This window comes from Notamacropus eugenii, chromosome 6 (assembly GCF_028372415.1).
Source record: "Notamacropus eugenii isolate mMacEug1 chromosome 6, mMacEug1.pri_v2, whole genome shotgun sequence".
NCBI classification, from domain to species: domain Eukaryota; kingdom Metazoa; phylum Chordata; class Mammalia; order Diprotodontia; family Macropodidae; genus Notamacropus; species Notamacropus eugenii.
Window position 1 is genome coordinate 352307370 of NC_092877.1, and position 20101 is coordinate 352327470.

The 20101-nt window shown below is 39.4% G+C and overlaps 1 protein-coding gene across 3 annotated transcripts in view; it reads right to left on the minus strand.

Moving 5' to 3' along the window:
• Window positions 1-7604: 7604 nt before the first annotated feature.
• The window catches only part of TMEM212 (transmembrane protein 212), a 32047-nt gene continuing 19550 nt past the window's right edge, over window positions 7605-20101 (minus strand). The window contains exons 4-6 of one of the 3 annotated variants that reach the window (XR_011969107.1): window positions 11051-11137; window positions 9352-9487; window positions 7605-7905 (exon numbers count right to left, since the gene is read on the minus strand). Coding sequence is in view for 2 of the 3 variants with exons in the window: in XM_072618467.1 (XP_072474568.1) it covers window positions 11066-11137 (72 nt within the window). In the remaining variant the exon portion in view is untranslated. Of the gene's footprint in view, window positions 7906-8598; window positions 9488-11050; window positions 11138-20101 lie in introns of those variants that run through there. The other 2 variants (XM_072618467.1, XM_072618468.1) reach the window with 2 other exon arrangements.

Below are 20101 nucleotides of genomic sequence, written 5' to 3' on the forward strand. Positions count from 1 at the left end.
GAATTAAAAAGCATTAAGTACTTACTATGCGCTAAGCTCCATGCTAATTGCCAGAGATACAAATATTAACAAAATAGTCCCTGTTCTCCTCTTTCAGTGGGGGAAATGACACATGTAAGATTGCAGCTGCAATTTAGGGGTCTTTACCATGTAAAGACAAAACAGGTAATCTATTTTCAAAGAGTATTTTACATTGCTAAAATCATAGGATGATAGATTCAGAGCAAGAAGGAACCTTAGAGGTCAGCTAGTCCCTCACTTAGATGAAGAAACTGAGAAAATTTGTGACCTTTCTAGGGTTACATAGACAGTGGACCATGGAGCCAGAATTTGGCCTTGAGGCCTCTGATCTCAACCCAGAGTTCTCTCCACTCTGTCAGGATGCCTCTATGATCTTGTCAAGCCTCTCATGTTGTACTGCACAAAGCTGACAAGAGGAAAAAGGTGACATTTTATACAGGTGGGTAGTTACAGGTGGGTGGTGTTGAGCATAGAGCTCTAGACATGGAGTCAGAAGATTTGAATTAAAATCCTCCCTCAGACACTGCATAACTGCATGGGTTGGGGAAAGTCACTTAAATTCTCATTGCCTCAATCTCTTCATCTGTAAAATGGGGAAGATAATTGTACCTACCTTCTGTGAGGCTGTTGTGAGAACCCAGTGAGATTCAAAGCAGATAATGTCATGTAAAGGCTTTAGAAAGCCTAAAAGTTTTATGTAAATTATCACTATTTTTATTGGTCTTACATTTTGGTTTTGAAATTAAAAACCATAAAGTAACACAGGCATTAATCAGATAATACCGATGTGCCTAATAACATTGAACACCAATATTAAGAAATATTAACAAACTCAGTCTTTCTGGTTCCTCTCTGTAAGCTACTCTTTGTTGGATTTTTGCAGTGAGCAACCCTCACCCCAATATGCACCTGCTTCCTTCTTCCACATCCTGTATGGTTTATCTCTTTCTTTTGAAGTCAGTGAATTACCATGAATTTTGTTTTGAGAATTTTTCTGTCCCAGCCCACTAGATACACTCTGAGGTATCACAAAACCACAGCTCTCTGAGGGCAAGTCAGAACAGACAGAATGTAAGATCCTCAAGGTTTCCTTCCTGTCTTCCTTTTCCCTGGCACCTTAGCCCAGTGCCCAGCACATTATCCCCACTTAATAGATGTTCATTCATGGATTGATTGACAGTGGGGTGAAGTAAGAATTGCTCTGGAGCTGGACTGAGAGGTTCTGGGTTTGAATTCTGCCCATACCATTGGCCTTGTAGCCATCTGCCAGCACCAGAAGAATATGGGTATTAAAAAGATAGGCTTTTGTTTCAGGAGGAAGCGTGGAGTCATTCAAAGAATTTTGCCATTTCAGAAAAGCAATGCAGCCATTCTCCTCTTTCTGTCTACTTTTGGGCCTAATTCACTGTTCACCTGCTATGGTTTTGCAAGAAATAGACTCATATATACACATTATATGTATAAAACGTATGCTATATTATAATATATAATAGGGCAGCTAGGTGACCCATGGGATAGAACACCAGAAGCAGGGTAAGGAGGACCTGAATTCAAATCTGACCTCACACAAGTACTTATGAGCTGAATAACTGGGCAAATCACTTAACCCTCTTTATTTCTGTTTCCTCATCTGTAAAATGAGCTAAAGAAGGAAATGCTAAATTACTTTAGTATCTTTGCCAAAAAACCCCCAAATTATTCCAACAAAGAGTCAAACATGACTAAAAACAACTAAACAGCAACCACAAAATATGTGATATACAAACATTATATAAATTTTATATTTTTGGGTGTTATATACATTCTTATAGATATTTTATACATAATATGGAATGTTATATATGAGATATACTAAGTACGTTATATATTATGTAAGAACTGTATGTAATATTTGTGATTGAGTATACATACATACACACATACATACACAGTAATATATATACATATGCACACACAAACATATATTGTATCTATTAGGTTGCATATTTACATAGCTGGATGAATTTTATAGGTTGTCTATTTAACTAGGATGACATTTTTCATCCACTTGCTTTTTCCTGCATGGATTGTTAAGTCAAATTTTTTCAAGTTATTGTGGATCTTATTTAGAAGGCTCTGCAAAGCTCTAGGATATTGTTCAGTCAAGCCAATACCATTCACAGGCAGGAGCTTCAACATTTATATAGACTTTCTCTTTGACTCTGTCTGTATTATAATATACACATGAAAAAGGTGTCTATGATGATATTAGAAGGAAACAGCAGTTAAACCTTTGCAAATGACATTCCCTAGGAGAACACATATTTCCCACAACACAGTTCACTGAGAGTCCTGAGTAGATATGGTTCATGTATAGGATCTCCCCCAAGTATGAGAACTAATGTCGTTTCTAGAAAAAATATTCAATGTATGATATGAATATCAGATATAGACTAATCAGAAAGTACTTAAAATATAAGTAACTCAAAGCACACATTAACAAATACGGAAAAAGTAAAACAATAGCTTTCCACATTTATTACACTTTTCCAAGAGATAAGGATTTTGGGATGGCTTTAATAGTTGCGTCTGATATTTCACACTTTCTTTGGCTGTGCTCTGTCTGAGAGACTTGCAAAATCTGTATCTCTTACAGTATAGTGTTCTGGGTATCACCCAACTCTTAAGGCAGATCCTCTGGAGCGATGGCTTCCCTAGGTTCAAGGTACCATAAAACTATAACTCATGAGCCCCTACTGGTGTTATTTACCTTTCAGTAATCAGTCAGAGCATACAATTAGTTCAAAACAAAGGCATTTAGTGAAATGGCAAAGCAAGGTTAGTCACAATAAAAAATTTCCCTTTTTTATCTGGAGCATAGTTTCCCACAAATATATCTGATAATAATGAGGAGGATGGAACCAAGTGTCCAGGATGCACCCAGAGAGGGCTAGTCATGAAGGAAACATATATGGACAAGGTATTTATTATAAGAAAGGGCAACTTTTGCCTTTGATACTGCTGGGCTGTAAATGTCTTCATCCATTTCCCAGTGAGTGGTCTTGGTTTCAGGCTCCAGCAGATGCTTTTCTCATCTTACATTCCTCCAGCACCATTTCCCCTTCATCTCTAACTTTATCTGGTACTACAGTTTAAGAGTCTGAATGTAATGACTCCACTCTCCAAAATAGGGAAAGAGTTTGTTATGAAAATATCTACAGGTCTTCTCCATTTTTTATCTGTTTGTGGTCATCCTATTTTCATCTTTAAACACCTTTGAAAAACACTTTAACTTACTAGGTTTCTAAATAGACTTTCTTTGGACTGTTTTCCCCTCCACTTTCTCTCTCTCTCTTTTTTAATGAGGTGATTCTGATCACAATCTTCTGCCATACTTCTCCAAAAGTTTTTACAAATGAGCCTATGCCAAGCCAGTGTTGCCCTTGGCAGCCACGTCTCTCTATCCTGCATGAAACAATGCCAAACCGTTCCCCTTTCCTAGTAGTTAAAAAGATCACTCTTTCTGTATCTATCTGTGAGAGTATACTCTCTCTCCTGTGACTTCTATACACAACATAAAATGGTAGATTTTATCTCAAAGAATTTTATCTCAAAGATGGAATAAAAAGGCAGAAATCTATACCTGCCCACCTATGGAATCAACTCATTCCCAGATAATAATAACTTACATTTAGAGAAGCACTTTGCAGATAGTATCTCATTTGGACATCATAATAAATAACTGTCACAACCAAACCCAATGCAACCAAAATCCGGAGGGATGTAGTAAATTGGGAAAGAATTTTTACAGCTAAGCTCGGGGATAAAGGCCTCATTTCTAGAATATATAGAGAACTGATCCAAATGTATAATCATACAAGTCATTCCCCAATTGATAAATGGTCAAAGGATATGAACAGGCAATTTTCAGAGGAAGAAATTAAAGCTATCTATAATCATATGAAAAAATGCTCTAAATCACTATTGGTTAGAGAGATGCAAATCAAAACAACTCTGAGGTACCACATCACACCTATAAGATTGGCAAACATGACAGAACAAGAAAATGATAAATGCTGGAGAGGATGTGGGAAAGTTGGAACACTAATTCATTGTTGGTGGAGCTGCGAGCGCATCCAACCATTCTGGAGAGCAATTTGGAACTATGCCCAAAGGGCTACAAAAATGTGCATACCCTTTGACCCAGCAATATCGCTACTAGGACTATATCCCCAAGAGATCATAAAAATGGGAAAGGGTCCCACATGTACAAAAATATTTATAGCAGCACTCTATGTAGTTGCCAAAAACTGGAAGTCAAGGGGATGTCCATCAATTGGGGAATGGCTGAATAAATTATGGTATATGAATGTAATGGAGTACTATTGTGCCATAAGAAATGATGAACAAGAAGACTTCAGAGAGGCCTGGAAGGACTTATATGACCTGATGCTGAGTGAAAGGAGCAGAACCAGGAGAACTTTATGCACAGCAACAACCACAGTGTATGAGAGTTTTTTCTGGTAGACTTAGATTTTTGTAATAACACAAGAACTTCTTACCAAAAAAAAAAAAAAATCCCAATGGAGGATCTCAAGGCAAAATGCCTGCCACACTCAGAGAGAGAAATATGGAAGTCACTCACATATTGTAGCAGATCATGTTTGTGTATGTGTATGTGTTTGTGTATCATGTTCTGATTTGTTATACGATTTCTTTCATTTGTCTTAGTCTGACTACATAGCATGACTATAGTGAAAATATACTCAATAGGAAAGTATATGTAGAATCTATACAGAATTGTATGCAGTCGTGGGGAGGGAGGGGGGGAGTGGGGGGTAGGTGGGGGGGATAAAATCACAATTGTATGGCAGTGATTGTTAAACATTACAAAATAAAAAAAAAATAAATAACTGTGAATTGGGTATCATCATTATCAAATTGTCTCTCTCCTATGCTGGCAATTCTCTCCCTTGCTCGGCCACTGAGGGCAGCTTAGATGTGGTGCACAGGATCAGGAGCCACGCTATGCCCAGGTGCAGGTGACTGAGAGAGAAAAGAAGAGATGAGCACTGAGTGCCAAACTTTCTCTGAATTAGGGCATTCCCAAACATAGAAACAGTGTTGGAGTAAGACCTTGACTAGCTAAAGAAAACAGGTTAGTTAAGGAGTACTAATCTGGCCTGAAACCTAAAACAAATTAGGATCCTCAGTCTTACAGTTATCTCAGTTATCTACATCAGTGAGACACATTGATGGAGGACAAGCACAGATGGATTAGGTCTGTAACTATATTTATCTGCATTCGTCAGAGGGCTGATAATACTTCATGAGATCAACAGATGGATGATATGGGCATAATTTGAAATTGACTTATTTATTTACAATAGTTTTCATAACAAATACCAGTTATTGTGACTAACTTCTTTCAAAAAATGGAAATTTAACATTTGGAACAAATTTTGGCTGAAGCAGTGCTTCTTAAAATGTGATCTCAGGACCACAGATTATGCACGAGTTTCTAGGTGCTATAATAACTCATATGACTATTTCTTACAGATGAGAAAATTGACGCTCAGTGAGATGTTAAGTGCTTTGCCCATGCTGGTCAGTGTCAGAGGTGGTATTTGCACCCCAATCTCCCTGATTCTTTGTTCAATGCCACTTCTGTTTATCAGTTCCCCTTCAAGATCAGTTCCCCTTAAGCGCTACCTCCTAAAAGGAGCCTTTTTCAATTTCCTCAGTTAGCCTCCCTTCACCCCAAATATTTGTATTAACATCAACAACAAGTTTTTATCCTTGTACACCCAGTATTTCGTAGAGTGGCTGGTACTAATCACCTACCAAATTCTTGTTGATTGAGATTTAAATAAATTGAACCCAGAGCTTGGGTTCCTTGGTTTTTCAAACACCAGAACTCAGATCCTTTGTCACCTAGGGCAATCTTTCCTATAGGAAATGACATTATCTGTGACCTTGTTTATTTCTAAGCCCTGAACTTGTGGCTTATCACGCACAGGGTCACTCTTCTCTGCAGTGATTACAGATAAAATGAAAAGCAGGACTGAAAAACCAGAGACCCCTTTAAAGGTCTGAATGTGATTTGGATCCAGTACCTACGAAAATAAGGGGAAGGGGGATGGTCTTACACTAGGTGTGCTTGCCAACCCCTTGGCAGAAACTCATCCATTCTGTATCAGGTTGAATCAGTAGTGACACTGTTCAATTGAATTAGGATGACTTACCTATATTTAAAAACAAAAAAAACCCAAAACCAATATTGTATAAAGGATACAGGATAGTTCCCTGCTCTGACTTTTTTTTTTAAAGACTGCTTATTGTATTTATTGTACAGCGTCTCCCTGGGATTGGATATGACTTTGGCCTGAATGACATTTGTAAACTATTTCCTGGAATGTCAAGGGCCTCAATTGCCCTGTCAAGAGAGACTCTTCTTTCAGGAGCTATGGAGAGAGAGTAAGAGCTCACATTGCATTCCTGCCCTGTTATTATAAGATGTGCATTGGCAGAAGTTCAGTGCTTCTGAGAGAATTTGCATATGTCCAATGAGAGTGATCTACAGCTCTAAGGAGGTTTTCAAGATTGCATGATGGCGCTGTGTAAGACTCTCCTTTGGGCTGGGAAAAGAGGGAAGAGGTTTTCTTTCTTTTTTTTCCCCTTCTCTTCTACAGCCTCATTTTAAAGCAGCTCAACCCCTAGGCTAACGTACCCACATGCTGAGAGCATGAAGTTGACCATTGCTTCTGTGGCTGCCGATCTCATTAGTCAAGACTATCAGTGGTCTGCCTGGGTGGAAACAGGTTATTTCAAAACAAGGTAGGGCCTCAAACCTTCCTGCTGGAAAAAGAACAGTCCTTTTCTTCTCTCTTGGCTGTACTGAAGGAACAGCCAGGGGGAGTCAGTTATTTGGCTCTTGCTTGTGGTCAAAGACACAGCTAAATTTCGGCTTTCTGGTTTGTGAATACCAGGGGTGACAGCCTTCAATTCCATCTCTCTCTCTGAACGCCTGACTACAGTTTTAGCTGTCTGCATCAGACACTCAGTGTTAACCCAATCTTTGCACTAATGGTCCTGGTCTCACTTTGTGCCCACTGTAATGTGTCATAGTAGGAGGAATGCCAGGCTCAGGGCCAAACTTGAGTGTGAATCCTGGCTCTGCTCTTTAGCAGCTATGTGACCTTGATCAAGCCATTTTATTTTGGGAAATTGAGGATATTCTCATTTTCTCAAAGAATTATTAGGAAGAAAGTGCAGCCTAAATCTTGGTGTACAATAGAAGTATGAGTTATTAATGCTAATAATAATGTTACTATAAAAATTTACTAACAAGAGTAATTTGACTATAAAATTTACTACTAATAATATTAATTTTACTATGAAAATTTACTACCAATAATAGTAGTTTTACCATTAAAATTTACTACTAACAATAGTCAATTTACTATAAAAATTTACTACTAATAATAGTAATTTTACTATTAAATTTTATTACTAATAATAGTAATTTTACTATTTAATTCTACTGTAAACATTTACTACTAATAATAGTAATGTTACTATTATTAGCATTAATATAACACTTGTGTGCTAGCATTGTATTAAACATTTTACTTATAATAATTTATTATTGTTTACATATGTACTAGTATTTTGTATTTGCTGTTATAATTACTACTTATAATAATTTACTCTTATCTCATTTGATCTTTGTAAGAACCCTGGGATGTAAGTTCTAATATAGATAACTGAAATGAGGCAGAAAGAAGTTAAATGACTTGCCCAGGGTCCAACAACTAGGAAGTATCCAAGTTCAAATTTGAGCTCAGGTCCTCCTGACTTCAGGTCCAGCACTCTGTGTACAGTGTCTTATTATCCTACATGTCACTGATTTCAAAAAAGAAAAGAAAAAGTTAAGGATTAGTTAAGATTTAGTAATATCCCCTCATTTTACACAGTATTTGTAAAATGAGGGTCTTGGAGTAGAAGCCTTGGAGATCTCTTCCAGCTGTAAAGGTAGGATCTGACATTGGCCCCGTCTGACAATTTAGACATGACTCTGAGGCTATGGTTCCCCATCTCCCACCACTGCACATAGTAGGTATTTAATCATTTAATCATTGCTTATTGACTGACTGATCTCTCTACCAAGGAGAAGACCCTCATCTTACAAATAAGAAAATGAGATTCAGAAAGGTGCAAAGATGTGTTCAAGGTCGCACAGGTGGCAAACATCAGAGATGGGTTTTGAAACCAACACCTCTGACTTTGGAGTTAACACCCCATTTACTACCCCACAAAAATCTTGCTTGGATTCTGAGCATATTATGGTTTCAGTGCTCTTCCCCTGTACCCAAGCTACATATTCTAGTCTTAGATTCTAAGATTCAGACAAACTGGCCTTCACATATGGTGCTTTCTATTCTATCTCCATGACTTTGCATAGGCTGCCCTTATCCCTAGAATGTGATCCTTCCTCATCGCCACCTTTTAGAATCCCTAGCTTCCAGGTAAACTCAGCATGTGACTTTGCTTCTTTGGGAAGTGACAAGAATGGACTCTAAAGGATCCTCAAAACCATTTAAACATTTGCATTTTTATGTAGATTCTAACAAGAACGATTTCATACCTATTTAAAAATATTAAAATAATACATCAGGAGAAGGGAGAAGATACAGATATGCAAACGAGGTAGGAAATTATTGCAATAGTCTATTCAAGGAGTAAGAGTCCTTCAACTAGGGGCAGTGGCTAAGGGAGTGGAGAGGAGATGGATAGGAGAGATGTAGAAAAGAGAAAATTATTGGGTCTTGGCAATTGATTGGATGCAAGCAAGAGGAAAGAGTCAAAAAGATGAAATGTGTCAAACTTGTAAATGCATCCGGGGGTTTCTTCTAGTTCTTTGTGGTCTCTGGTTCTGTGATCAAACTATACTCTATCCCTAAGGATCTGCTATTAATGTCATGCTAAAAGCAGATGCCACAAGATGGGTGGGAGCAGTGATAGGGGGCCAGTTGCAGAGTGGAATTCACCCCTGGGGATGTACTCTCCTAATCAATAGGGCAGAATTAACAAAATTCCAGGTCACTACTCTTGTTTGGCTTTTGAGATATAGTAATGAAAAGAGATTGAAAAAATGTTGCTTTAATTCTATTGCAAGAGGGGAATAGGAACCTGGACTGGTGGTGTGATCATAGGGATAACTCTCCATGCTAATACAATCTTCTATCAGAGAGGGAGAGGGAGGATCATTTCAGCTGGAGCAGTTCAGATCTACAAATTCCTACTGGCAAACAAGAATTTCAGCTGTGACATCACACTGACGTAGCCCACCAAGGAAGGTTTTTCCAGGCTTGGAAAAAAATAGCTGGCAATCAAAATACACAAATCACAGATGTTTTCAGATGCCAGAGAATAAGTGAGATTTCCACCAAGCACCATCTCCAGTTCACCATCCATTCCTTTGACCCTAGAAATACAGAAAAAAAATGCTATTTACATCTAAGCTTTCCACAATCTGTTAAAGGAAACCCCTGTGTCACTCCTGATGTGAAATTCAGCCTTTGTTTATGTCAGTGGGGAACCAGTGAAGGAGGGAGGATGACTCAGTGTAATGGCATTCTGGTGCCCCTGAAGTATTTAGAAAGCTGGAGAAAAAGGGAAAATGTAAAGAGAACTCACATTTGAAGTGAACTAGCTACTGCCCTGGCAGCCTCTGTTCTGTGAGGTCAGGATGAGGCTGGGTGAAAGGAAGGGGCTAAGTGTCTAGGAGAGAGGGGAGCCCACTCCTCTCTGCCAGAGAATCTTTTGTAATGAACAAAAAGGACTTACTCCTTCCCCTCTGAAATCTTTTAATTTATGAGGGTAACATCTGCCTTGTTGCCTGAACTAACAGCATCTTAAAAGTTATCTCCTGGTAGAAAAAATGCTCCCTTCACATGTTGGCTTTTGTAAGTATTTTTTTCCAATTTTTAAAATAATTTTTTTTCTGAGCATTTTAGGGTCTTACTTTAAGGAGGCAAAAGGTCTGATGTGTTCCTGGAGCATTATGGCCGCAGGTCTCCTGTCCTGCTCCCCACTCTCAGGCCTTTATCCTCAGGCCGCTTGTCACAGGGCTGGGTTCTAAGCATCAGTCAGACAGTCCTTCTGGTCGCTCCCAGCACACCTTCTATCTCCCATCTTTACCACACATTGTCCTCCATGCTTACAATACACTCCCTCCTCACCTTTACAGTTTAAAATTCTTAACCTCCTTCAGATATTTTCTCCTCTAGAAGGCCTTTTCCTGTCTTCCTAGCTGCTAGTGCTTTCTCCTAATTTGAGTATTTAATTTTCTCTATCCTCACTGTATATATGTATGCATGGTCACCCACTAAGCTGCTTGAGATGAGGTTTATTTTTGTCTTTTTAGCCCGATAATCCCCGCACAGCACTTGACTTATAATAGGTGCTTAATAAATTCTGGGTGGTTGATCAACAGAGAAAAAGGGAAGGAAATAAGCATTTATTAAGTGCCTACTATGTGCCAGATATTGGACTAAGAGCTTTACGGTAATCATCTCATTAGGCCTTCACTAACCCTGGGAGGTAGGTAGTATTATTATCCCCATTTTACAGATGAGGGAAGTGACTTGCCCAGGGTCATAATGAGTGCTTGAGATTGGATTTGAAGCCAGGTCTTCCTAACTCCAGGGGTAGCTGGGTGGTGCGGTGGATAGAGTCCCTGGTGTTGGAGTCAGGAAGACTCATACTCCTGAGTTCAAATCTGGTCTCAGACACTTGCTGACTGTGTGATCCTGGGCAAGTCACTTAACCTCTGTTTGCCTCTAGCAACAGTTAATTGCCCAGCTTCATATTTCTACTAAGTGTCTTGAGACAGGATTCGAACTCAGGTCTTGATTCCAGGCCCAGTTCTTGTCTACTTTGCCACCTAAACATTATGTTACTTTGATTCTCCCAACAACCCTGGAAGGTAGGTGCTATTTATCATCCTCATTTTATAGATGAAGAAACTGAGACTGAGAAAACTTACGTGAATTGCTCAGGGTCACTCGGCTAGGAAGGGTCTGAGGCCAGATTCAAACTTCAAGTCCAATATTTTATCCAGTCTTCCACCTAGCTGACATAGTATATGTAAAGTACTTTGCATATCTTAAAATGCATATAAATGCTATTGACTGTTATAATTAGGAATTGTATAATATTATAATTAAGAATAAGGCAACAGATGCACGGAAAAGTAAATCCTTTGTTCTTGAAGGGGACTATGACACCCAGAAGATGACGTCATGACTTGCAAGTGAATTGGATGTAAGAGAGGGAGGGCTGCAAAGTCACCAGCGTCTTTCTCTCCTCCAGAGTCATCTGGGTCCAGTGGCCAGACATGCATCAGGATGACTGGAGATGGCCCTGGTATGTACCAGAACCAACATAGCATGTAAGCTTCTTGAGGGCAAGGGCTCATTTTTGTATCCCCAGCACCTGGCTTAAATGCTTAGATCATACTAAGTATTTAATCTATGTTTGTGATTAAGTAAGCAAGGACTAGAAGCCTGATCCCTTGCGACCTTGTCCAGGACTTTTCCTGTCTCACTATACCAGGAAACCTCTTATTCTTTTAACAGGGAAGTCTTTCCTTCTGATTGTGCCTTTCCTACAGGGACTCCAGTTTTCTTCCCTAAATTCTCTTATCATCTTTTAGAGGTGAAACTAATTATTAACTTGAAATGACAGAATGATTAAACTTGACCTAATCACTACACTCTCTCCTCTCTGATTCGATGTACCGCTTGAAATGGCTTCATTATTCCTGACAGGTGACTTTGGGAAAGCCTCTGGTTAAAGACAAATGCATTTGACAAGGGCCTCATGCTTTGTTACTCTGGATTATATTAAATAATGGCTTCTCCCACCCTCCCCACGCCTTGTTCTTGGATTCTAGGACAATTTTTATATTACACAAAGCAGAAAAAAATTATATTGAATTAACCTTTTAAAAGTTAGGTAATATAAAGTATCATTTACTTAAATAAGAGTCATGTAAAAGAGGTTTTTTGTTTTTTTTTTAAGGAAAATAATTTGTTTTTAAAGACGACATTCCTCAAATTCAATAAAATCCAGAAACAATTCATGTCTGGACCTCCAATGGGGTGTGGAATTATGTGTGGAAGTGAACCCTAGAGACATTTAAGACCAGCAAAGATCATCCTAAAACACAGATCTGATCTTTGATTCCCTATTAACTCTAGGATAAAATGTGAAATCATCAGCCTGGCATCTAAAGTCCTCCACATTCTGGCTCCTACCAACCTTTCCAGTCTTATTTTGTCTTGACTCCCCCTCAGGCCACCTCCATTCCAGTTAAGTTGGTCAGCTAGATTTTCTTGACGTCTAAATGTCCATTTCTCACTTCTGTACTGTTGTAAAGGTGGTTTCCCTATGTTTGGAATCCATTCTTTCTTCACACTTAGCCCCATAGATTTCCTAGGGTCTTCAAAGCATTGTTCAGGGGCCGCTTCTTACTTGAAGCTTTTATTAATACCATCCAATTATTAATGATCTCTCCCTTTTGAAATTACTTTGTGCTTGCTTATCTGTCTACATGCTACATTCTTCCATACTCCTTTCTCTAACTGAAGGTAAGCTTCTTGAGAGGAGGCACACAATGCTTTGCAAATATTGGATGCTTCATAAAGATTTGTTGAATGGGATTGAATTGACTGGATAATTATAGTTGGCCAATATAACTGGTTAACTATTTTATTATCTTTGTAGACAGTGTAACTAGAAATCCTTCCAGAGTCACCTCTCTTCTGAGTAATACAGCCGACATTTTAATTTTGTTTTATTGTGTAAGTTCTGATGTGGATGCCATTAGATGAGGCTCCAATGAGACCATGTATGTGTGGCAGCAGGTGGCCTTGGGCTGAGCTGTCTCACTCACACTGAGTCATAGGACCTATTTAAGCACATCCTACCAACTGCCCCTCTTGCCCCCATGCCAATTCCCTACCCCCTTCAAATGGACAGAGCTTCTGTAGCAACTGAATCCTATTCAGGGCCTTAGCTTTCCCTTTCTAAACAACTTAGTCTCTCCTTCATTCATGGGGGCTTGGCTTTCACGTAAGCAATATAGGATGACTGCCTTTATTTTGTTCCCATCAGAACCTAGGGTGCTCATTAGATCACAACTTTTTTTCCCTAGGGGTGCATTTTTCAGGTTTTAAAAGTTCAATATCACCTCACCACTTTGCCCTAGTAACTTTCAAGAATAAAAAGCCTATACTATAACTGAGTTAGGCAAGGTATCTTTCATGTCACCTAAGGAGAAATCATTCTCTCCCCCCCCCCCCCCCATAGCATAAACATTGACTGAGATACAATACACAACTTTGGATTTCTGTTCATTGCTTTCCAAACTGGAGAAAAGCAGGGGACTTGAAGTGACTACTTAAATCATAATACCATCTGCATATGGAGCCCACCTTTAGGAGACTCAGCAAAATATATAGAAAAGGAGCAAGAGGTGGGAGAAGCTGTCTACACATGGATAATCTTTTTTCCTAGTATTATTATCTCTTCCGCAGCATGACTTTCCCCATCGTGGATTCAATATATCATGGGTTGGCATAAGAAATTAATGGGAATTTTGGGGGAGTTTTGTGGAAGCCACAGATGACATAGAAAAAGTTTAGAAACTCAACAATTCATTTTATATATATATATATATATAGTGGTACATAATGCAAATTTATTTTATCTTTTAATGCCATAGTACTTTAGACTTCTTCTCTGATACAAAGGGAGGGCCAAAATATCCTAGGTGGATTTTCCAGCTCTCAGGGGCACTCCCTAACAGTCATGATGTGGAAGGGATAACTGTGTATTCTCTAAGCCCTGAAAGGGATTTTAGACTTTATTTGAAGACTGACTGGCCAGAATCCAGCAGACTCTGACCTTAGGGAAACTTTCAGGTTCCCCAGGGAGCCTTTGAGGGTTTCCTTAGGTTAAGATATCAGGTATTCTACCCTCTCTATAGAGAGAGAAGGGAAAAGGAGAGAGAAAGACCCCTGATCCTTCTCCAGCCCCAGCCAAGGCAGCAACATGGAATTCTTTCATCCAGGACATAGTTTGTGCTTGAAACATCCTCGCCTCACTGTTTCAGCACTCCTCTCAGCTATTCCTGACCCATGAGCGATCTCCATGGGGCTTTACTTGCATCTCCTGCTGGTAGCTGCCCTTTTCTCTGTCTTCTCCCTTGTTTTGTGTTCTGATTTGTTGAATTTCATCTCTCTTAGTCATAAGTACCATTCCCTAAAGTTAGAGTCTGTGGCACTCTGGGCAGTCAGCCTTCAGATAAAGTCTTAAATCCTCACAGAGCTTAGGGGATACCAGGAAAAAAGCATTGCCCATATTCAGGCAGCCCTCACTTCCCCTTGCTCCATAGCTATGTATTGCACTGAAGCTCCTAAAAGTGGGTTCCGTATATAAATGGATTCGAAAATCTTAACATGCTGTATTATATGATGATGATCACTGAGCTATCAAGTATGGCCCAAAAGGAGGAGCAATGGATCTGAAGTCCTGTGACCCGAGTTCAAAGCCTGTCTTTCCTGTATGACTATACTTAAATTCATCCCCATCTTTAGACTTTTAGGGTTGGACCAGATGATCTCTAAGGTTCCTTCCAGTTCTGATTCTTTGATCCTAAATCACTTGACAAATGTGCAGTTATCAATGTAATTTTAAAAGTCAACCAATAATTCAATAGGACAGTAACATATACTTCTTAACCCATCATGTACTTGGACCCTTCAATGTTTCTTCAGTTCATCAACATGGGTACTTTCTGTGATGATACTTGTCACTATCTGTCCCATGCATTTTCAGTTACTCAGATGGATATCCTCCTATACATCTTCTGTTGGAGGTCCTCTCAATTTGTGTATGTGTGTGTGTGTGTGTGTGTGTGTGTGTGTGTGTTGCTGGAGTTCTTGTGGCATTGTTAAGGTTTCAATAGAGCTCACAAGCTCTGCCTCAGTCATCCTTCATTCTTATCCCATTAGCTGTTGGATTTCTTTTCCATTCCCTTGAATAATTCTTAGTGGGCAATATGTTGTAATCTACTCACACTACCCATGTCCCTTTCTGGTGCCCCTGGAGCTGGCTGATGATTTCCCTTCTTTATTTGGCAACTGATGACACTTGGCTTACCTAGAGCTAAGCCAAGAAAACAACTTTGTTCTTTGGACAATAACTTGAGTGAATAATCTAAATATATATTATTTAATTTTGATTACATTAGGAAAAGATGTTTCTTTCTCTCCTCCTCTTTGCAATTCTACCTCTTGAATGTTCCTGATTAGACATTTTTTTCTTAAATATGAATTTTAAATTCATCTCTTCTCACATGACTTGTCATGGGAAGTCTCAGGAGGAAATGACTCCCATTTTCCCTATTTAGTTCCCTTATTTCTCTGTTCATTCTCACTGTGTTTCTAGGGAGATAACTTTGAGAGGCAATGTGTGCAGAACTCTGAAATTAGGTAGGAAGGAGATTCCCATCCTGCCTCCAGATTAGCTGTGGGACCATCAGGAAGTTGCTTTATCATTTTAGGTTTCAGTTCTTTTGCCTATCAAATGGAAATGGTACCAACACCTATTTACCTAGGTGACAAGTTTTTGTGCTTCTGTGGAAGGGCAATGGCTATGAAATCAGAATAGCTGAATATGAAAGGGGGGAGCATTTATGAAATGCCTACTATGTGCCTGGCACTGTGCTAAGAGCTTTATGCATATTATCTCAACAATTCTGGGTGGCAAATGCTATTATGATCTTCCTTTAAATTTGAGGAGAATGGTACAGGTAGAGGTTGAGTGACTTGCTCAGGGTGCTGTACCTAGCAAGTGCCTGAGATGGTGGATTTGAACTCAGGTCTTCCTGACTCCGGGTCCAGCTCTCTATCCACTGTGTCACCTAGCTGCCTCTAGGAATCCTAGATCTGGCATTTTACAGTCTATATATCCTTGGACAAATAATTTCACTTCTTCCAGGCCTTAGTTTCTCCACCTACAAAAGAAGTATGGATCAGTTTATCTCTAAGGTGAGATCATAGTGCTCAAATGCTACAATTTTATAATTATAGTACTTTATGAACTCCATAGACTTCAATTGTTATTTCGGAAACACCCACATACTTTCAATAGTGTCATTTCAATGATTTTTCCACTTTTCAAAGTAACTAGAGAAAAAAATGATTAACCAACATTGTGCCATTGAAGGACATCTGGAATATCATTCACTGAGACAAGTTCAGCTCCCTGCATAGGTTAATGGTGATAGCAGAGGGGGCTTCTGGATTTCATCCGAGTGTCTACCATCTTAAATAACTACATTTCAGCTTTAGAAAAAAGTTTTGCTTTCTTTTCAAAACCATTTTAATGTTAAAATTTTAGACCAAGATGGGAGTGTTGCCTAATTTGTTGCCAATGGGGATGGGTGTGGCTGGAAAGAGAGAAGAAGAAACCTCTTTCAAAAGAAAGCTAGGCTTTCTTGGATAGAAAATGATTTTTTAAAAAAATTTTCTACCACTAATGAAGTTTGGAGAAAAGTTTAATTTTCATGAAAATGTACAAAGTGAACATTGAGAAACATAGCAGCTGGGGAGCTGTCAACAATGCCCATTCAGCAAAACACCCAATACGCTTCAAAACACTGAAACCAGTACCTCAATCTCATTTCCTCCCTCAGCAAGTCGCTGCCACTCTTCCTGTGTTTCCACTGGATACATGGCATGCAAGTACCATTGGAAAATAGTTGTCCCAGTCTAACATAGAAACGTAATTTCATTTGGGGAAAGGAGAGAGAGGATTGTCAGGAGGAGGGGTGGGCCTCCAAGGGGACCTTGAAGGGCATGATTCATTCTTCAGAGGGCACCTGAACAAGTAGACTCACCCAACAGGAATGGGGAAAGTCCTGAACTCTGATACTTGTGGTTTCTAGCACTAGTAAGCTTAAAAAGAATAAAAATTGTAGAATGAATAAAAGTGCTGGCTCTATAGTCTAAGGAAGTGGATTCAAATCCTGCTCCTAAGGATTATTATTTTTGTGAACCTAGGCAGGTCACTTAACCTACATGGGTCACAGTTTCCTCATCTTGTAAAATGTGGAAGGTCTCTTCTGTCTGTGATGCTAAATTAAAATGTATACAACATCTGAGGAGGAAGGGATCTCAGAGACTGACCAAGATTCTTAGTCTATGATTAGAGACTCTCCCTGGAGGTAGGCTGCCCTACTTTTGGGCCACACTAATTATTTGGAGGTTTCTTCTACATCAAGAACAACTTTGCCTTTGTGTGCCTTTGTGTCCACTTCCCCTGATTCTGCCAAATGGGACCAGGTAGGTGGTTAGATGGTCCAGGGGATGGAGAGCTGGATTTGACATTAGAAAGACCTGTGTTCCAATCCTACATCAGACACTGACTAAGCTATGTGTCCCTGAACAAGTCACTTAACTCTCTGCCTCAGTTTCCTCATCAATAAAACATAAATAAAAATTATACTTGTCTCTCAGGGTTTTCATGAGGATAAAATGAGATAGTATTGGCTTACCAATAAAAAGATAGTTTTTTCATTTTAATAAAACTTAAAATGGTAAAAAATGATAGTGATTTTATTGGAGGGAAAGGAATGACCATTTATATAGAGTCTCCTATTGTCAGGGACTGTGCTGAGGGCTTTTACAAATATTATCTCATTTGTTGCTCAGCACAACCCTGGGAGGTAGGTGCTATTATTATCCCCATTTTACAGTTGAGGAAATTGAGGTTAAGTGATTTGCCAAGGGTCATAGAGAGAGATTGAGGTCAAATTTGAACTTAAATCTTCTTGGTTCTAGTTCAAGCACTCTATCTGCTGTACCACCAAATGCCTGTTTATTATTAAGTAGAATAAATCTCTTCCCTTTTCTACATGACAGTCCTTTAAATATTTTAAAGCAACCTTCTCATTTCCTCCTAAGACTTCTCTTCACCAGATAAAATCTCTATTTCTTTCAAGTGATCCCCCAAAAGACCTTCCACCATCTTGGTCTATGATCCTTTCTGGAAAATCAAGTTGAAGTCCCTATAGTCCCCAGAGAAAGGTTAGATGATTCTTTGCCTCCCATCTCTCCCCACTCCAAGTCATCTTCCACATGGCTGTCAAATTAATATTTCTATAGCCAGGCTCTGACAATGTCACCTCCCTGCTCAACAGTCCCCAGGACCTCTAGAATAAAGCAGGATCATAGATTTAGAGCCAGAAGCTATCTTGGAGAACATCGAGTCCAGCTGCCTTATTTTACAGGTGAATCAATGAAATCTCAAAGAGGCTAAGTGATGAACCCTGGACCACACAGCTAGTGAATTTCATGACACAGAATCTGGGATCAGGTGTTCATGACTCCAAATTCAATACCCTATCTACCATGTCACACAGACTGTCCAGTGTGGCATTTTTATAGCTCTCCACAGCCTGTCCCCTGCCTACCTTCCCAGTGTTCTTTCTTATTATTCCTTTTCCAATACCCTCTATTCAATCTCCCATCTCCAGGCTTTCACACAGTGAATCCTCCCATCTAAAATGTATTTTTTCTTTGCCTCCTTAGAATCAATGCCTGACTTCCTTTGAAGGTCAGTTGAGATACCTTGTCCTTTACAGAAACTTTCTTTGGGGTCACCTCCCCCTAAGTATTAGCATCCCCTCCACCTTGAGATAACTTTTTACACTTTTTATATTAACTTTGTTATTAGTTTCTACCTAGTAGAAAGTCAGTTCCTTGAGGGTAGGAACTCCTTGTTGTAATTGTTTTGTCTTGGTATCTCCAGCTAGGTGGCGCCATTGTGCACAAACTACAGCAGGAATCAGGAAGACTCATCTTCCCAAGTTCAAATCTGGCAATAGACACTTGTTGGCTGCGTGACCCTGGGCAAGTCACTTAACCCTGTTTGCCCCATTTCCTTATCAGTAAAATAAGCTGAGGAAGGAAACAGCAAATCACTCCAGGAACTTTGCCAAGAAAACCTGGAGTTTTTTGTACCCATGCTTTTGTAGGAAGAAACATCAGAATGTATTACATTTGGTCTCCTTTTTAATCGCGATCTCTGATTTCGTTGTGTAGGGAACTCCTGGTAAGGAATCTCCCTCTAACAAAGCCGATCAGAATTTATTCTGCAAATTATAGTCTCAGAAAATGGCTTGAGGCACTGAAAGGTTAATGAACTTGCCCAGGTTTGCACGGCCGGTATGAGTCTGAGTAGGTCTGGAACTCAGGTCCTTCGGACTCTGAAGTTAGTTCTTTCTACCTTTTACCATGCTCTTTTTCTACAGCATAGCCCTATGGACTACACACAATGTCTGGCATGCAATAGGCACTTAGTAAATGTCTATCAATTGATTGAGTGCAGCACAGGTCCATCATGAAAACCAATTCAAAGGGGACTTGTTTCCTGAAGCACTAGAAAGACCTTGCTCTACTATGAGAAGCAGCCTGGTGATGGAAAAAGCAGTAATTTAGTAGCCAGAAGATTTAAGTTCAAATCTTGGCTTTGCCACTTATCTGGGTGATCTTAGGAAGACAGTTAATCTCTCAAGACCTAGGCCTCTTCATCAGCAAAGAAGAAGGTGATTGGATGAGAAAACCTTTTAGGTCCTTTCTAATGACCCCTTATCTACTTATAAGGCAGCTTTATAACTTAGGCTCATAGAGTGATACTATAAAATAGTAATTGTGGTTCAGTTGTGTCTGGCTCTTTGTGACCCCATTTAGGGATTTTTTGGCAAAGATACTGGAGTGGTTTGTCATTTCCTTCTCCAGCTCATTTTACAGAAGAGGAAACTGAGTCAAACAGGATTAAGTGACTTTCCCAGGGTCACACAGCCAGTAAGTGTTTGAGTCCAGATTTGCTCAGAAAGATGAATCTTCCTGATTCCAAGCCTTACACTCTATCCACTGCACCACCTAGCTACCCATAATAATAGCAGTTATAAAGGTTTTAATAATCATGCTAGTAGTAATGCTAATGGTAACTTTTATATGCCCCC